The sequence below is a fragment of the Nerophis lumbriciformis genome, linkage group LG14 (genome assembly GCF_033978685.3).
Source record: "Nerophis lumbriciformis linkage group LG14, RoL_Nlum_v2.1, whole genome shotgun sequence".
Classification (NCBI taxonomy): domain Eukaryota; kingdom Metazoa; phylum Chordata; class Actinopteri; order Syngnathiformes; family Syngnathidae; genus Nerophis; species Nerophis lumbriciformis.
Window position 1 is genome coordinate 22593398 of NC_084561.2, and position 20357 is coordinate 22613754.

General features: G+C 42.5%; 1 protein-coding gene across 2 annotated transcripts in view; it reads right to left on the reverse strand.

The window, feature by feature from the left end:
- Window positions 1-20357, reverse strand: part of fcho1 (FCH and mu domain containing endocytic adaptor 1) — a 97053-nt gene that overhangs the window by 51608 nt on the left and 25088 nt on the right. Inside the window, exon 2 of one of the 2 annotated variants that reach the window (XM_061975802.2) lies at window positions 17819-17872. In XM_061975802.2, coding sequence (XP_061831786.2) covers window positions 17819-17848 — 30 coding nt within the window. In that variant the 5' untranslated portion in view covers window positions 17849-17872. Of the gene's footprint in view, window positions 1-9021; window positions 9230-17818; window positions 17873-20357 lie in introns of those variants that run through there. The other variant, XM_061975803.2, reaches the window with a different exon arrangement.

A 20357-nucleotide genomic window follows, 5' to 3' on the forward strand; every position in this document is an offset into this window, starting at 1 on the left:
CCCTCTTGTCTCTCGTCACTGACCGATCTCTTATTCAGCAATTAAGTTGACCATTTTGGTTCCGCACCAGGGAGCCCATTAACATTACAATGATGGAACTGACAGAAGAGAAGAGAGAAATGAAGGGGGTGAAGTAACTTTCCATGAGGCAACTTTGGGATTGGAACTTACTGCGATTGGTCATGGAAGTAAGTATACTGAAGGTAAACAAATGTATTTCACTGTTAAAGGCTCTGTGCCAGTTCCTCTTAAAGATTACTAACCATTGTGAATTATTCTCTGATTATGTTCATCACTGTACAGTCAGTTACATCTTGAAGCAATGGAGGCAATATGCTGTTCATTACTTAAAAGCAAACAAAAGGAACTGTTGATCCTGTCCAACAGACCAATCCAAAACTAGGAAATATAAACAAACTGAATGCTTTGATCAAGAGCACCTCGATGAGAGCCAGGAAGTACATCACCTAGGCTTTGGACTTTATCGATAAATTAGAGATTTTTGTTGCAGACGATTTAATAAAATAAAAAAAATCTTATGTTTTTCTCCACTTGCTCCGGAATATTTTTTTGCCCCAATGAGCTTCCGCAGCCCTCGCCTTCCCCCTTATATCCTTAGCAGAGATCCACAAGCAAAACATGGCAAGTTCTGTGGAACTTACCATGTTCCACAGAAAATAAAATTGCGTAAGTATTGCCTCCCAGAGGAAGCTCTTATACTAGTTCTTTGAAAATTATTGCATAAAAAGTACAATTTAAATCTGGTCTAAAAAGAACAACATAATACAAATTAGACATAAGAATAAGAGTAAGATGCAGTTTAGGCAGTGTCATTTCAAACTATCCATTCATCTATTTTCTACCGCTTGTCCCTTACGGGGTCGTGGGGGGTGCTGGAGCCTATCTCAGCTGCATTCGGGCGGTAGGCGGGGTACACCCTGGACAAGTCGCCACCTCATTACAGGGCCAACACAAATAGACAGACAACATTCACACACTAGGGCCAATTTAGTTTTTATTTTTGATCAAATAAAAGCAAGGCTTGTTTTGAATTATATCTGTCATTTATATTTATTGGTTTCTTTAAAAAGCAGGGACAAAAATCGAAAAAAATGGTGAATCGCATTTTTTGTGAAAAAAATCGGATATTTTATTTTTAGACTATATCGCCCAGGCTTAACATTCCAAAGTTTCTTACGAATTGAACTACAATTGCAAAAATACATTGTTGATTAAAACATTGTAGTCAACATCCATCCATCCATCTTCTTCTGCTTATCCGAGGTCGGGTAGCGGGGGCAGCAGCCTAAGCAGGGAAGCCCAGACTTTCCTCTCCCCAGCCACTTTGCCCAGCTCTTCCCGGGGGATCCCGAGGCGTTCCCAGGCCAGCCGGGAGACGTAGTCTTTCCAACGTGTCCTGGGTCTTCCCCGTGGCCTCCTACCGGTCGGACGTGCCCTAAACACCTCCCTCGGGAGGCGTTCGGGTGGCATCCTGACCAGATGCCCGAACCACCTCATCTGAAACTCATTTCAGCTGCTTTTACCGTTGACCTTTTGGTCATAATCCAAAGCTCATGACCATAGGTGAGGATGGGAACGTAGATCGACCGGTTAATTGAGAGCTTTGCCTTTCGGCTCAGCTCCTTCTTCACCACAACGGACCGATACAGCGTCTGCATTACTGAAGATGCCGCACCGATCCGCCTGTCGATCTCACGATCCACTCTTTCCTCACTCGTGAACTAGACTCCGCGGTACTTGAACTCCTCCACTTGGGGCAGGGTTTACTCCCCAACCCGGAGATGGCACTCCACCCTTTTCCGGGCGAGAACCATGGACTCGGACTTGGAGGTGCTGATTCTCATCCCAGTCGCTTCACACTCAGCTGCGAACCGATCCAGTGAGAGCTGAAGATCCTGGCCAGATGAAGCCATCAGGACCACATCATCTGTAAAAAGCAGAGGCCTAATCCTGCAGCCACCAAACCGAATCCCCTCAACGCCTTGACTGCGCCTAGAAATTCTATCCATAAAAGTTATGAACAGAATCGGTGACAAAGAGCAGCCTTGGCGGAGTCCAACCCTCACTGGAAACATGTCTGACTTACTGCCAGCAATGCGGACCAAGCTCTGACACTGATCGTACAGGGAGCGGACCGCCACAATCAGACAGTCCGATACCCATACTCTCTGAGCACTCCCCAAAGGACTTCCCGTGGGACACGGTCGAATGCCTTCTCCAAGTCCACAAAGCACATGTAGACTGGTTGGGCAAACTCCCATGCACCCTCAAGGACCCTGCCGAGAGTATAGAGCTGGTCCACAGTTCCACGACCAGGACGAAAACCACACTGTTCCTCCTGAATCCGAGGCTCGACTATCCGGCGTAGCCTCCTCTCCAGTACACCTGAATAGACCTTACCGGGAAGGCTGAGGAGTGTGATCCCACGATAGTTGGAACCCACCCTCCGGTTCCCCTTCTTAAAAAGAGGAACCACCACCCCGGTCTGCCAATCCAGAGGTACCGCCCCCGATGGCCATGCAATGCTGCAGAGTCTTGTCAACCAAGACAGCCCCATGTCTGACTTACTGCCAGCAATGCGGACCAAGCTCTGACACTGATCGTACAGGGAGCGGACCGCCACAATCAGACAGTCCGATACCCATACTCTCTGAGCACTCCCCAAAGGACTTCCCGTGGGACACGGTCGAATGCCTTCTCCAAGTCCACAAAGCACATGTAGACTGGTTGGGCAAACTCCCATGCACCCTCAAGGACCCTGCCGAGAGTATAGAGCTGGTCCACAGTTCCACGACCAGGACGAAAACCACACTGTTCCTCCTGAATCCGAGGCTCGACTATCCGGCGTAGCCTCCTCTCCAGTACACCTGAATAGACCTTACCGGGAAGGCTGAGGAGTGTGATCCCACGATAGTTGGAACCCACCCTCCGGTTCCCCTTCTTAAAAAGAGGAACCACCACCCCGGTCTGCCAATCCAGAGGTACCGCCCCCGATGGCCATGCAATGCTGCAGAGTCTTGTCAACCAAGACAGCCCCACAGCATCCAGAGCCTTAAGGAACTCCAGGCGGATCTCATCCACCCCCGGGGCCTTGCCACCGAGGAGCTTTTTAACTACCTTAGCAACCTCAGCCCCAGAAATAGGAGAGCCCACCACATATGCCCCAGGCACTGCTTGCTCATAGCAAGACGTGTTGGTGGGATTGAGGAGGTCTTCGAAGTATTCCCTCCACAGATCCACAACATCCGTAGTCGAGGTCAGCAGAACACCATCCTCACCTTACACGGTGTTGACAGTGCACTGCTTCCCCTTCCTGAGGCAGCGGATGGTGGTCCAGAATCGCTTCGAAGCAGTCCGGAAGTCGTTTTCCATGGCTTCCTCGAACTCCTCCCATGTCCGAGTTTTTGCCTCGGCGACCGCTGAAGCCGCACACCGCTTGGCCTGTCAGTACCTGTCTGCTGCCTCCGGAGTCCTATGAGCCAAAAGAACCCGATTGGACTCTTTCTTCAGCTTGACGGCATCCCTCACCGCCGGTGTCTGCCAACGGGTTTTAGGATTACCGCCACGACAGGCACCAACTACCTTGCGGCCACAGCTCCAATCAGCCGCCTCGACAATAGAGGTGCGGAACATGGTCCACTCGGACTTAATGTCCAGCACCTCCCTCGTAACATGTTCAAAGTTCTTCCGGAGGTGGGAATTAAAACTCTCTCTGACAGGAGACTCTGCCAGACGTTCCCAGCAGACCTTCACAATGCGTTTGGGCCTGCCAGGTCTGTCCGGCATCCTCCCCCACCATCGCAACCAACTCACCACCAGGTGGTGATCGGTAGAAAGCTCCGCTCCTCTCTTCACCCGAGTGTCCAAAACATGAGGCCGCAAATCCGATGACACAACTACAAAGTCGATCATGGAACTGCGGCCTAGGGTGTCCTGGTGCCAAGTGCACACATGGACACCCTTATGTTTGAACATGGTGTTTGTTATGGACAATCTGTGACAAGCACAAAAGTCCAATAACAAAACAGCACTCGGGTTCAGATCCGGGCGGCCATTCTTCCCAATCACGCCTCTCTAGGTTTCACTGTCATTGCTAACGTGAGCGTTGAAGTCCCCCAGTAGGACAAGGGAATTCCTTTCCAGTACTCCCTCAAATGTGTATCCAAAAAGGGTGGGTACTCTGAACTGCTGTTTGGTGCATAAGCACAAACAACAGTCAGGACCCGTCCTCCCACCCGAAGGCGGAGGGAAGCTACCCTCTCGTCCACTGGGTTGAACTCCAACGTGCAGGCTTTGAGCCGGGGGGCAACAAGAATTGCTACCCCAGCCCGTCGCCTCTCACGAAGTGCTACGCCAATGTGGAAGAGAGTCCAGCCCCTCTCGAGAGAACTGGTTCCAGAGCCCTTGCTGTGCGTCGAAGTGAGTCCGACTATATCCAGCCGTAACTTCTCCACCTCGCGCACTAGCTCAGGCTCCTTCTCCCCCAGCGAGGTGACATTCCACGTCCCAAGAGCTAGCTTATGTAGCCGAAGATCGGGCCGCCAAGGGCCCTGCCTTCGGCTTCCGCCCAGCTCACAACGCATCCGACCTCTATGGTCCCTCCTGTGAGTGGTGAGCTCATTGGAGGGGGGAGTCACGTTGCCTTTTCGGGCTGTGCCCGGCCGGGCCCCATGGGGACAGGCTCGGCCACCAGGCGCTCGCCATCGTGCCCCAACTCCGGGCCTGGCTCCAGAAGGGGGCCCCGGTAACCCGCGACCGGGCGAGGGAAATTGGAGTCTTCGTTCTTGCATTCCCATAGAAGTCTTTGAGTAGTCAACATCCCATCCTTAATACCGATGTAAACAGAACAATTACACTAATATATTTCAAAGAAAACATCCACTATTAATGCAGCGCTATGAACTCAGTGTGCATGCATATCAAAAATGATCCATTAAAAAAGGCTTGTTCTTCCTAACTTTTGGCCTTGAAAACATACAACAGAATTTGCAAATTGCTTTATGAATAAATATGGTTTTGAAGCACAGTTGCATTTGAGATTTATATACCATTAAAATATCTTGTGATTTAGGGCTATATAAATAAACATTGATTGATATAGTGTATAAGACAACACTGAAATATCCATCTCATGACCCAGCTGACATTTTCCATCTATGCGCTCAAGCCTGTTGGCATTTTATGCATCCCGAGAGCGCTGCCTCTCTCAACGTTCTCAGTTGTAATTAATTGAGAGAATCAGGGCAATTAAGTTTGAGGCTAATTAATAGAGGTATAACATTACATGTATTCAGGTAAAATATGAATTCACACTGTTCAAACTGTTGTATATGTCTGTATTGTTGCAATAGACTAAAAGAAACTAAACTGTCAATCTGAGTGGTCCAAAATGCGGCCCAGGCGCCAATTTCGGCCATAGCTTGTGATTTATTGGCTCTGGGAGCTAGGAATGTTCTAGAACCAAATTGAATTAATTATTAGTAAAATATTACAATAATCTGCTTTTTTTTTTTACGTATAAAACAAAATTAAGATGTCTAAGTTGTGAACTACAATAGATTGGTATTAGCATCTGTATTGTATAAAATGCATCAAGTTGGCGCCCCATGTCATTTAATGTTTCTGTATGCTATGTATTTTTTATTGTAAAATGTTTTATATTGGTGAAATGTATATGCCAGCAGTTTTTAGTGTTCCCTTTTAAAAATCATTCAAGCATCTATGCAGTTTTTTGTTTTGCAAGTTGTTCCTTCACTGTACCAAAAATAAACTGAACCAATCGAATTTTAATCACAATCACAATTTTTGGCTGTCACCTTTAAATGAGGGTGAATGTCGGCAATATCAACATTTAAAAAGAAAGCTGCGCTGCATATCTAATCATGCACTTTCATAGTCGCAGAGGCTGAGGAGCAACAGCGGCACCGCCAATGCCAGGGTCCATTGTGTATGCACAGAGCTCCATGACCACGCAGACCACCTTGCCGATTGGCATTAACAACATGCTGCAGCCGGTCGCCCTGTTTCATTCACTTTGTTTCTCTTACGTGACGTCCTCGGCATGCGTCAAAGGCCATACCACTGCTATTAAACGTAGACAGGCGTGGACGCCGGCACAACACAGTGCTTTGGGTGTCTCTGTGGAGTCCCACTCGCAGGAAACTTTTTTGTTGAGTGCAGAACATGCCTCCCATTGGATTTCCCTTCCTCCGCGGATGAATCCAGGGAATGCGGAAATGTAATAGCACATTGAAAGACGTGACAACAACAATGCTATATTTTTGTATTATTGTCACGGCTTGTGTGACAGTTTTTGAGTTTTATGTTGTTTATCCTTTGTTTTTAGTGTGTCTTTCTGTCTAGCACACTTTTGTTCTTGTTTTGTTCTGCAGTGACTTCACTCATTCTCTTGAGTGCTATTCTCCTCACATGTACCTGGGTTGGCAATTAGGAAGGTTTATATACCAGTTTCATTTTTGCATGTGTCATCTCGCTGCTGCTATGTGCCTTGCACGAGTCCTTTTTTTCCCCCATTCTACTTAAATAATTAAAATTTTTTACTTGCACGCTGGTTTTTGTCATTTTATACTAGGGTCACCATGCTGCGCCGTGTAAATTTTGGCATTTAATAGACAGATACTTTGTTCATCTCCAAAAGGAAATTACATTTCTAGCAGCTTTACAAGGTTAAGGAGCAAAAGGTACCTAAAATATAAAAAATGGCATAATAAACAAAAAAATATTACCCATGACGGGCAAGCTCTGTGAAAACGCTAAGCAATAAGATAAATTAAAACACGGATAAAATACAGTGACACAGTTACGGTTTCATGGTGCAATAGAGCAAAAGGTGACTGTGCATGAGGACAATAGTAGAGTGTGCAGGATGTGTAAAATGACACAGGTAGTAGAAAAAAAATCCCGCCATGAGTTTGTTTTTATTTCTTTCTCGTGGAGGTGTTAAAAATCCAAATGGCGTCAGGGGGGAACAATCTGCTCAGTCTGTCAGTGCAACAGTACAGTGAGAGCAATCTGTCACTGAAACTGCTTCTTTGTCTGATGGTGCTGTGCATTGGGTGATGTGGTTAGCTTATGATGGACTGGAGGTGTTTCAGTGTTCTATGTACAGTACATGTTTCATACTAAATGTATGATAGGTTCGAGCGGGGGTGTCCAATTGACGCGTGGGTAGGGGATGCAACGATAAACAGTGTTAACGAAAACCGCGGTAAAACGCTCTACGGTTAACATTACTGTTTTGAATTATAATGATCAAAAAAACGCACTTTGACAAACTCACGGACGGACTGACTGGCGCTAGCTCGGTAAAATGAACAGATGAGACATTAACATATTTCCCCATTAAACATTATTGTCTAAGCAACTAAAGTTAAAATCTGATCACAACCATGGATGCATTCAGAAATCCTAGATTCAATTAAATGCAGAGATAAAAAATACTGAGAAGTGAAAATGCAGGATTCAATTTGAAAATGCTTGAGCATAGACCTCAACAAATCTGTGAACAGGCTAAGAAACTAACATAACTCCTGCCTTATTCAAATCCGCCAAAATAAACTACATTGATGATAAGACCGAAGAAAACAAACAAGCCACATGAGCTATAGAAGCTACTTCACAACCAACCAGGCTACAGCCCCAAACTCAAAACCATGCATAGGATCATAATATTAACCTCAAAACTGCATTCTCTTATATCTCAGACAAGTTTGAAGTAGCTAAATGTTTCAACATCTATTTTACCACCATAGCCACTTCTCTGGTGAGCAAACTATCCGCCTTATCTGGGCTTTATGGCGTAGAGCACTTCAATGATCACAATTGACGAGGTGTTTAAAAAATTGAGCGCCCTATATAAACACAAGGCCACCAGCCACGACAAAATTTCTGCTGGATTTCTCAGAGACTAAGCCACCACTATTGTTCCAATCATTACCCACATTATTAACTTTACCCACATCTTTACCTTATCTATAAAACAGGGCAGGTCCCTCAGGATGTCAAACCAGTAAACACTCTGCACAAAAAAGGTTGCAAACTAGACCCATGCAACTACCGTCTCATTTCAGTTCTCAGTTTAATTTCTAAAGTCATGGAAAAAATAGTCTATGAACAGGTTGCAAGTTATCTCAAAGAGAATAAACTGGTTTAGGAGTTCCAATCTGGCTTCAGAGAGTCCCATTTCATGACACACGCCTTCTTTATTTGATCGACCACATAAAACGTGTGGTGTATTTGGCCAAATATTGGAGCGTGGTCATGCTAGACCTCCAGAAGGCTTTTGACAATGTAAATCACTCGGATTGGTAAACTGGAAGCTACCGACTTTAACAACAATGCAGTGAGCAGGATGCACTCTTATTTGGTGGGGAGTGAGCAGGTGGTAGAGGTTAATGGTACTCTGTGCCCTCCCGACAACCTGTGGTGTTCTTCAAGGAAGCATACTAGGATCTCTATTGTTCCTAATATATGTAAATGACATGGTATCGGCTTGTGACTGCGACTTGTTACTGTTCGCGGATGACTTGGCTCTCCTTATCTCAGACAGGAGCAAGTTGCAGATTGAAAGGGCTCAACAAAATATGCATTTGGCTCCATGACAACGAACTAACAATGTACCTAGGTAAAACCGAATCCATCCTTTTTGGGTCAATTCTTAATCACAGTGGTTACCATGACAGTCAAAGTGGGTGACAACGTTATAACAAACAAAAACGAGATTGCCTACAGTATCTGGGCTGCATCCTGAGGCTAATCTCTCCAGTGAAAAAATGACTGCTAAGGTAGTAAAAAAAACAAAAAAAACAAATTGGGTTGATACATAGGATCGCCCAGCTGGTGGGTAGAGAGATACACTGAAAACCCCACTTTGACTATGAAGTTCATGTTTGGTAGCGTGACACCTCAAAAGCTCTAGATAAACTCCAGACGGCCCAAAACAAACTGATTACGCTACTCAACCTTCCATACCGGGCTCACCTTTCCGCCAAACATTTTCTTAGCGTGGGGTGGTTCTTGGTAGCCGACAGAGTACAGCTTCTTGCTAGGGGCCTGGTGTACAAGATACAGTATACCACTAAAATGCCCATATACCTCTCGAGATACAGCCAAAACGTAAAATATGTTCACCACTACAATACTACAGCTAATTCTGCAAATCACGTTCAATCCAGATTTGACACCAAAAAAGATTCTAATCCGTTTGCCTGCTATACCACCAAAATGTGTAACTCCCTACCAATAAAGGATAAAGGAGTCATAAAGGAGTGTAAATTCCATCAAAGCCGCTTTGAAAAGCCACCTACAGGCGGCGGTAACTCGTAACTGGGAATAGACAAAGCCTTTTATATTTTTTTAATCTTTAATTTGTATTTTCTTGCAGTATTTTTGTCTTTTGAATGCTACTTTCTGCATAGTATTGTGTCCTGTCTGTATATTTTTCAATGTTATATGAGTTAAAAAAGGACTTCAAATTAAATAAGCTTTCTTTTATAATTTATTTTCAGTTAACCTTGTACCAGTGAATCTGTACTGCCATAACACTGGACCCTTTCCTATGCAAACTTAATAAATTATTTAATCAATCAATTAATCAACTGTGCACAATGAACCTTCAAGCTGTGCTTTTTTAGCACATAGTGATTGATTTATACTCAGAGGCATACAAGATGGAGTTTTTACGATGCATTTAAGGACTGCTGAACAGAGTAGGAAGCCACAACGCCTATCAGAACACTATCAGTGAACATGCAAAATTGTGGACTGTCTAAAAGTGTGTATATTTATTTTAGTTATTAAAATATTTGGTCGAAGGATTTCAGTGTGCGTAGAAGTAAAAAACCCAAAACCAGTGAAGTTGGCACTTTGTGTAATTCGCAGATAAAAACAGAATATAATGATTTGCAAATTCAATTAAATAGATTGCAAAGACAAGATATTTATTGTTCGAACTGAGAAAACTTTTTTTTTTTTGCAAATAATCATTACTTAGAATTTAATGGCAACAACACATTGCAAAAAAGTTTGCACACGGGCATTTTTACCACTGTGTTACATGGCCTTTCCTTTTAACAACACTCAGTTAACGTTTGGGAACTGAGGAGACCAATTTTTGAAGCTTTTAAGGAGGAATTATTTCCCATTCTTGCTTGTTGTGCAGCTTTAGTTGTTCAACAGTCCGGGGGTCTCCGTTGTGGTATTTTAGGCTTCATATTGCGCCACACATTTTCAATGGGAGACAGGTTTGGACTACAGGCAGGCCAGTCTAGTACCCGCACTCTTTTACTATGAAGCCACGCTGTTGTAACATGTGGCTTGGCATTGTCTTGCTGAAATAAGCAGGGGCGTCCATGGTAACGTTACTTGGATGGCAACATATGTTGCTCCAAAACCTGTATGTGCCTTTCAGCATTAATGGCGCCTTCACAGATGTGTAAGTTACCCATGTCTTGGGCACTAATACACCCCCATACCATCACAGATGCTGGCTTTTCAACTTTGCGCCTACAACAATCCGAATGGTTCTTTTACTCTTTGGTCCGGAGGACACGACGTCAGACCACAGAACACTTTTCCACTTTGCATCAGTCCATCTTATATGAGCTCGGGCCCAGCGAAGCCGGCAGCGTTTCTGGGTGTTGTTGGTAAATGGCTTTCACTTTGCATAGTAGAGTTTTAACTTGATGTAGCGACGTAGCTACTGACAGTGGTTTTCTGAAGTGTTCCTGAGCCCATGTGGTGATATCCTTTACACACTGATGTCGCTTTTTGATGCAGTACCCCTGAGAGTTCGAAGGTTCGTATTATCATCGCTTACTTGCAGTGATTTCTCCAGATTCTCTGAACCTTTGGATTAGAGATGTCCGATAATGACTTTTTTGCCGATATCCGATATTCCAATATTGTCCAACTCTTAATTACCGATTCCGATATATACAGTCGTGGAATTAACACATTATGCCTAATTTTGTTGTGATGCCCCGTTGGATGCATTAAACAATGTAACAAGGTTTTCCAAAATAAATCAACTCAAGTTATGGAAAAAAATGCCAACATGGCACTGCCATATTTATTATTGTAGTCACAAAGTGCATAATTTTTTTTAACATGCCTCAAAACAGCAGCTTGGAATTTGGGACATGCTCTCCCTGAGCATGAGGAGGTTGAGGTGGGCGGGGTTGAGGTGGTGGGGGGGGGGGGGGTATCGGGGGGTATATTGTAGCGTCCCGGAGGAGTTAGTGCTGCAAGGGGTTCTGGGTATTTGTTCTGTTGTGTTTATGTTGTGTTACGGTGCAGATGTTCTCCCGAAATGTGTTTGTCATTCTTGTTTGGTGTGGTTCCACAGTGTGGCGCATATTCGTAACCGTTTTAAAGTTGTTTATACGGCCACCCACAGTGTGACCTGTATGGCTGTTGACCAAGTATGCAGGCAAACACTTGTGTGTGTGAAAAGCTGTAGATATCATGTGACTGGGCCGGCACGCAAAGGCAGTGCCTTTAAGGTTTATTGGCGCTCTGTACTTCTCTCTACATCCGTGTACACAGCGGAGTTTTGAAAAGTCATAAAATTTACTTTTTGAAACTGATACCGATAATTTTGAAACCGATACCGATAATTTCCGATATTACATTTTAAAGAATTTATCGGCCGATAATATCGGCAGTCCAATATTATCGGACATCTCTACTTTAGATGATATTATGGACCATAGATGTTGAAATCCCTAAATTCCTTGCTCATTGAGAAATGTTGTTCTTAAACTGTTCGACAATTTGCTTACGCATTTGTTCACAAAGTGGTGACCCTCGCCCAATCCTTGTTTGTGAATGACTGAGCATTTCATGGAAGCTGCTTTTATACCCAATCATGGCCCCCACCTGTTCTTAATTAGCCTGTTCACCTGTGGGATGTTCTAAATAAGTGTTTGATGAACATTCCTCAACTTTCTCCGTCTTGTTTGCCACTTTTGCCAGCTTTTTTTTAAACATGTTGCAGGCAACAAATTCCAAATGAGCTAATATTTTCAAAAAATAAAGTTTTCCAGTTCAAACGTTAAGTATTTTGTCTTTGCAGTCATATCAATTGAATATAGGTTGAAAAGGATTTGCAAATCATTGTATTTAGTTTTTATTTACGATTTACACAACATGCCAACTTCACTGGTTTTGGGGTTTGTACTTGTTGAGCATATTAAAATGTACCACGATATAAATGATAACTGATAATTCTGGTCACAATAACCATGATGTGAAATGTTTATATCGTTACATTTTACGCATGGGCCACCCACCGAACATGTGTTTTTAATGGCCCCGGAAAAACCCATCAAAAATGGACAAAAAGAGCTAAAAGCATATATAACATGTTCAAACTACTAATAAACAAACCACAAATATGTGTCTTTAAATATATAGACAACGTTTATTTTGTCCTTTTATCAGAGTCTATCATTACAAACTACCTGATGACGTCACATTCATGCCACCCCAAACAATCTCCCCACAGCAGGAAAATTGCTGACAATTGGAATAAACTATGTTTTACCTAACATAATGAATAATCAATATTGATTTAAAATATTGTGACTATTATTTTGGCCATAATCATGCAGACCTACAAGGTACATACCAAACCATGATGATGGCGTACCGTAACACCCCTACTAACTCACCTTGTTACCGCAGGGTCCATTTTACAACCCCTTTGATATGACAACTTGTAGTTCACACAGCAGGCTGTCTGATACTAAAATTCACAAATTAATCCCCCAAAACGCGAGCGTCTTTATTAATTCCATTATCATTATAGTACATCGGAAAATGTAGATGTTGCCATGAATCAGCAATGTCTAACATGCAGCTAACGGGTTTAATCCGGCCCACGAGATGAGTTTGCTAAGGGTAAATAAGATGCATTTTCAAATTAAAGAAACTGCTGCTCTCAATGTGTCCACTGGATGTCGCAATAGCAATTCTGTTTGGCAAGCAAATGGTTTTTACTGAGGCCGAGCAAGCAAGAGTTACACAGTAAAGTGTGACTAAATTGAAGTGTTTTGTCAAGAGGATTATTTGTGATATGTACATTTTTCAGAATGTGCTTGTTCTATTTTGGGCAAAAGTAAAACAAAGAAAACAATCTGAAGTTGTCATATTTTTACGTTATTTTGCTAAGATTTTACAATGGGAATAGATTTTCCTTCATGCGTTAAAATGAGTTTGATACCCCTGCCATAAATTATTGTAATTGTGCATATGCCAACGGAAAGTATTTTATCCACACGGTTTGATTTTTTTTGAATATGATAGTTGAATTATAATAGTTTTTATGATGATTTTATTTTATGATTTTAATTCGAACTTTTATGATTTTTTTCCCCCTTCTTATAATTTTGAATTGCCTTGAGTACAAATTGAGCTCTATATATAAACATTCTGGTCACAATAACCATGATGTGAAATGTTTACATCGTTACATTTTACGCATGGGCCACCCACCGAACATGTGGTTTTAATGGTTTTAATGAACATTTTTTTTGTTTGTTTTTTTCCCCAAGATGGCGCCACTGTAGTGGCTGCTGTTGGCAGGAGCTCTGTGCTCTTGTGTCATCCTTTTTTGTTCCTGATGTTTCCCTCTTGTTTTCATGTGGGTTTTTTTTTGCCTTTTAGTTCGGGACCCTTTGGGGCTGTGTGACAAGGGGTGGCACTTTCGTGACTTCTGCTGTGCTTTTTTGTGAACTTCTAGATCTGCCTCCCGGGAGCCTTTTGGCCATGGAGACCAGCTGCTGGGTCTCTGCCACACGAGTCCGTTTGGAGAGACTGGAGGAGATGCAGATGAAGAGACAGGGCTGCGGAGCTGGCGCTGAGCGCCGGGACGGACAAGCTTCATAGTGTCTTGGCTGAATGAGCAGGTATCGGACACCTCGGTCTCCTTAGCTCATCCATGTGGACTGGACACTGGCCGAGAGTTGATGGGCGGCCGAGGGTTGAGTCGGCTCTCTTGGTTGCTTAGTTGAGTCTGCTCCTGTCTCTGGCCATGCTCCCCTTCACCCCAGCAGACGATGGCGTGGAACACCGCAGTGTATAGGTTATTTTTGTTGTTGTTGTTGTTGTTTTACTTTTGTGGCTGTGTCTAGAAGTGGCTGGTTGAATCAGTTCTGCTCTTTTAATGTATTTAATGTCCTTTGTGTTCTTTGATGTTTCCCTCTTAAACACATGTTCATGTGTGCTATGGCTATTAGTTTTTTTTCCCTTGGCCTCAGTCTGGATCCCCTCTCCAGGGCCCAGGCTGAGACTGAATATTCCCCGCCACCCTCTACCCTCCCTAGCGTTTACCTGTATCTCACTTTTTTTGTAAGGGGCGCCGGAAGTTGGCAGACCCATCAGCAATCCTGTTCTGTCTCCCTGTAATGTTTGTCTGCTCTCTTAATCAGAAATACTTATTAAAGTATTTCTGATTCTGATTCTGAACTTGCCTTGCCTAATAATGTACAGATTACGGTACTCAATTTGTATTTCGACCAAATATTAGTGGAAGAACATGCCTTTTAATGCCACATTTGTGACAGGCAGACAGGCAAGAAATGTAACAACCTGAAGTCACACATAGCCTATCCATCCAGTTGAATGACCAGTCAGCTTGGCCAAAGGAGTTTTGCTGATAAGAGAAATATTCCTGCTAACAAGACAAGTTTCAGAACGGATGGCCTCACAGCACACGGTTGTCAATAACATCAACATAATTGGGTAGCAACATCAGCATAGTGGCTCTAAAAATCATTAAATGTGCAGGTGAGAACATTCTGAAGAATAGTGCATTCGTCTTACCCCATATGCACCCAAGACTGTGATCCGATGCCAGTTCATACTTGCTCACATATCAAACGCGAATTCACTATAACCAACATGGATAGAAATACAGAAATGTAGGTGTACGTTGGCGCCGGATAGACCTCAAGGACTAATTGTGGAAAAACAAGGTCACAGAAAAAAGCAGGATAAAAAATAGAGAGGATGGGCGAAAATGAGTAAGCCGAGACAACAGAAAAATGTGTAGCCCTCTAGACACCCTAATTGCACACTACTGTCACCTGCACTTCAAATGGTAAATGGGTTATACTTGTATAGTGCTTTTCTACCTTCCACATTCACACACACCTTCACACACTGATGGAGGGAACTGCCATGCAAGACCTAACCACGACCCATCAGGAGCAAGGGTGAAGTGTCTTGCTCAAGGACACAACGGACGTGACGAGGTTGGTAGAAGGTGGGGATTGAACCAGGAATCCTCAGGTTGCTGGCACGGCCACTCTCCCAACCACGCCACGCCATCACCTCAAATGAAACTGTCTTCTCCGTGTCATTGGATGTATAGGCCCAGGTTGACGTCTCAAGTACTGCCAAGCAAAATTTAAAACATATACAACTGCAACGGTCCAGTGTTCTGCCATCTAGCATGTGACATAAAATTTAAAAGAGTCAAAACCTGCTTGCCACACAATCTTTGTATTAACATAAACCATTGAGCGTCACATCAAAGCATTCATTTAAAAATTGTGCTCCTTAGAGGTTACAGTTCAATGAATTAGCCACTGCGAGATCTACAATGTGTTTGTCATATGGACTAAAATACTTAGTGTAAGGAATTCTGCGAAACTGCTGCTTTCAACTGTGCTCTTTCCTATTAACAATGAGCATCAGAGTACAGAGAACAATGTATGTGGTACTGCTTGTACCTGTTTAGTAGTCCCAACATCACTCTTGCACTTGCCAAACTTTTCTTTAATAATGCAGTACAGCCTCATATCACCTGTATCCCAAAGCAATGGTAAGTAACCCTGCTATGCTGCATTTTGACTTGTGTCTGCTTAAACAGGGTATTAACATAATATACAGTGCATCCGAAAAAATTCACAGTGCTTCCCCTTTTCCACATTTTTTTATGTTACAGCTGTATTCCAAAAGTGTATTACATTTGTTTTTGTTCTCAAAAATTTTCAGACAATACCCCATAATCACAGTGTGTTTTTATTCTATTTTTTAATTTAGCAAATGTATCAAAAATAAAAAGCTAAAAAAATCACATCTACACAAGTATTCGCAGCCTTTACTCAATACTTTGATGCACCTTTGACAGAAATTACAGCCTCAAGTCTTATTGAATACGATGCCACAAGCACGGCACACCAATCTTTGAGAAGTTTCACCGTTTTTTTTAAATCCCAGTCCTCTGTTGTATATCTTAAATAGAGTTTATTTTTTACTGAGGTTTCTAACCATCTGATGAAGCCCGATGGTAAAAGTAGGGCACACAACTGAAATAGCAGCAGGTGCATCGGGACAGAGAAAATTATGACTAACCGGCTAAAGGGACAAAAGGGCTGTTAACCACTATTTTACCCGTCTGACTAAAACTGCTAACATTAATAACGTCGATCTTTAAAAAAAAAAAAAAAAAAATCAAATTACCATTTAAAAAGACCCCTCTAAATTATAACAAGAATATGTCTATTACAATCCTTTTTTTTTTTTACTTCCCATTTAGGGCACAAGTCAGATTAAGCTTTTAACAGCAATTTAAGTTCAACATGAACAATTTCTCCTAACTTGTTCATAAGCTTTGTTGAATTGTATTATAATGTGTGATTACGAGAGATTATTTTACATTGTGTTCCTTCTCATCAAGAATTCTGGAGCTAAAGTGGTACATCAATTTAAGAGTGCCCCGACTTAAGAGTGTTTTGACATAAGAGCGGTATCTCGGGTAATTGTTATGTTTTAACTAACAAGCAAATATTTGAGTTACAAGCTTCCCCGCCATTAGTTGGTATAGCAAATGTCACAGTGAACCCTGTAAGATCACCCCAAAACATCTGGTCTTACTCACAATCATTAACTAGAGATGGACATAAGTAACTTTGTTTTCCAACCATGGGAAGGAAGAGCCTTGGTGTGAAGACCAGTGCTTAGAAAAAGCAGATGATAGTCATTGAATTAAAAAAATTAATAATCAAAACCATGACAAAACACGATGACAACTTGGTGAAGCAATTTCAGTTATCACTGCTAGTCTGCACCATAAACAGATTAAGACTAACGCCAGCCAAGGGTGTTGAAATAATATCTAAACGTTGTCCATTTATCCACTAAAATAAAAAAAGCTGCTGATGGTGTGTTTGACAGAGAAGCAGCTGGAAGGACAAACGCTCTTCAAAGTAAATGCTATACATTATTATTATATTACCGTACTTACTAAACTAACTGTAGATGTTAGTTGTACATTCTATTGTATTGTTTTTATACAATGTTTCTTAGCTGAAAGTTAGTTTTTATTTTTAAAAGTCATGTTAGATGTTAAAATGGTGCTGTTTTGGGGGGCCTCGCACTAAATAAATGCAATTATTTCAATGGGAGACGTTGATTTGAGATACAAGTGTTTGGAGTAAGGAGATCTGTTACAGAACCAATTAAGCTTGTAAATTGAAGTACTGTACTGTAGATGAAATGTGGGTATTTGCTCAGAAGGTCTTGTCTGGCATATTTTGTTAACATGGTACATTCTTTTACATTGCAAAACCTTCAAATGTCAAAAGCCACAATGATTTCTTGTCCAGTAACCGGGCAAGAACATGGCATTGTCAGAGAACAATAAAGAACAATATAATGCCGAATGAAACTGGCGGAAAAATAAACAAGAGTTGTAAAATATTGAGTACAAATCACAAACGTCTCTTCTGCTTAATTAACATCACTGCCATCATCATACAGACTTCCTTACCCAAAAGTTGTTCTGAAAGAATGCCATCATCACTCAGTAGGCACTGACAGCGTTCTGTGGAGGAAGCAGAAAGAAGGTAGAACTGCATTACAGAGAAGTCAACCATAGCTCCATCTCATCTTGGGGCGGTGTGGCTCGGTTGGTAAAGCGGCCGTGCCAGCAACTTGAGGGTTCCAGGTTCGATGCCCGCTTCCTCCATCCTAGACAAAGCCGTTGTGTCCACTGGCAAGACACTTTACCCACCTGCTCCCACTGCCCCCCACACTGGTTTAAATGTAACTTATATAATGGATTTCACTATGTAAAGCACATTGAGTCACTAGAGAAAAACACTATATAAATATAATTAACTTCGCATCTTCATTTTCTCATTTTTGTGATGAGACACGAGACACATTCAGTGTAGGAAGGGAGCTCCTGAGGAATGACAGATTTAGAAAAACTTCAGAAGAAAAGCTCAGAGGATGGGGGGACCAAAGGAAGGAGGTCGAGTGGAGGAGTGATCGGGGGAATGGTGGAGGACAGTTGGAGAAGATAAGGATTAACAATGACAGAAATAGGAAAGGAGATATGGCAGCATCCAAGGAGGTGATTGTGCATTTATAGATTTGATCATAGTATGATAATTATATGGTTCAAACACTAGTTGTCAATTGACCTGATTTAAATAATTGTATGATGATCCTTTTTTTAAGTTAATACCCTTTCTACACATAATGATATGTATATTTACAATGTCGTCTTTAAACTTTTCCAATCTTGTTTTGACACAGCTTGCATCATTTTTTGTCTCAATGTTTACACTTGAAATCACAACTAACCTACTAGATATCTGATGCTAGGTGTGGGGGACCTGGCCAGGTTCTGCCCTTTCACTGTCAGTAAGCCTGGGCGATGTACAAAAACCAAAACCAGTGAAGTTGGCACAGTTGTGTAAATCGTAAATAAAAACAGAATACAATGATTTGAAAATCCTTTTCAACCTATATTCAATTGAATACACTGCAAAGACAAGATACTTAACGTTCGAACTGGTAAACTGTGATTTTTTGCAAATATTAGCTCATTTGGAATTTGATGCCTGCAACATGTTTCAAAAAAGCTGGCACAAGTGGCAAAAAAGACTGAGAAAGTTGAGGAATGCTCATCAAACACTTATTTGGAACGTACCACAGGTGAACATGCTAATTGGGAACAGGTGGGTGCCATGATTGGGTGTAAAACGGCGTGTAAATGGGATAAAACAAACAACATGTTTACTTGACCCACTTCCTGGGAAACTTATCAAGGAACTGTTTGTAATATTAGGTCCATCAGTGCTAAATATTATAAACTTATCACTTTCCTCTGGCACTGTTCCCCTAGCATTCAAAAAAGCGGTTATTCATCCTCTGCTCAAAATAATAATAATAATAATGACTTAGATTTATATAGCGCTTTTCTAGACACTCAAAGCGCTTCACAGAGAAGTGAGAAGCCATCATTCATTCACACCTGGTGGTGGTAAGCTACTTTCATAGCCACAGCTGCCTTGCGGTAGACTGACGGAAGCGTGGCTGCCAATTTGCGCCTACGGCCCCTCCGACCACCACCTATCATTTATCATTCATTCACCGGTGTGAGTGGCACCGGGGGCAAGGGTTAAGTGTCCTGCCCAAGGACACAACGGCAGCGATTTTTGGATGGTAAGACCTAACCTCGATCCTGACCTCATGGTAAACTACCGGCCAGTGTCGCACCTTCCGTTTATTTCGAAAATCCTCGAAAAAATTGTTGCACAGCAACTAAATGAACACTTAGCGTCTAACCTTTTCAATCCGGTTTCAGGGCAAATCACTCTATGGAGACAGCCCTCGCAAAAATGACTAAGGATCTAGTGCTAACGATGGATGCTGATGCGTCATCAATGTTGCTGCTTCTTGATCTTAGCGCTGCTTTCGATACCGTCGATCATAATATTTTATTAGAGCGTATCAAAACACGTATTGGTATGTCAGACTTAGCCTTGTCGTGGTTTAACTCCTATCTTACTGACAGGATGCAGTGCGTCTCCCATAACAATGTGACCTCGGACTATGTTAAGGTAACGTGTGGAGTTCCCCAGGGTTCGGTTCTTGGCCCTGCACTCTTCAGCATCTACATGCTGCCGCTAGGTGACATCATACGCAAATACGGTGTTAGCGTTCACTGTTATGCTGATGACATCCAACTCTACATGCCCCTAAAGCTGACCAACACGCCGGATTGTAGTCAGCTGGAGACGTGTCTTAATGAAATTAAACAATGGATGTCCGCTAACTTTTTGCAACTCAACGCTAAGAAAACGGAAATGCTGATTATCGGTCCTGCTAGACACCGACTAATGCCACCTTAACATTTGACAACCAAACAATTACACAAGGCAACTCGGTAAAGAATCTGGGTATTACCTTCGACCCAACTCTCTCGTTTGAGTCACACATTAAGAGTGTTGCTAAAACGGCTTTCTTTCATCTCCGTAATATCGCTGAAATTCGTTCCATTTTGTCCACCAGCGAAG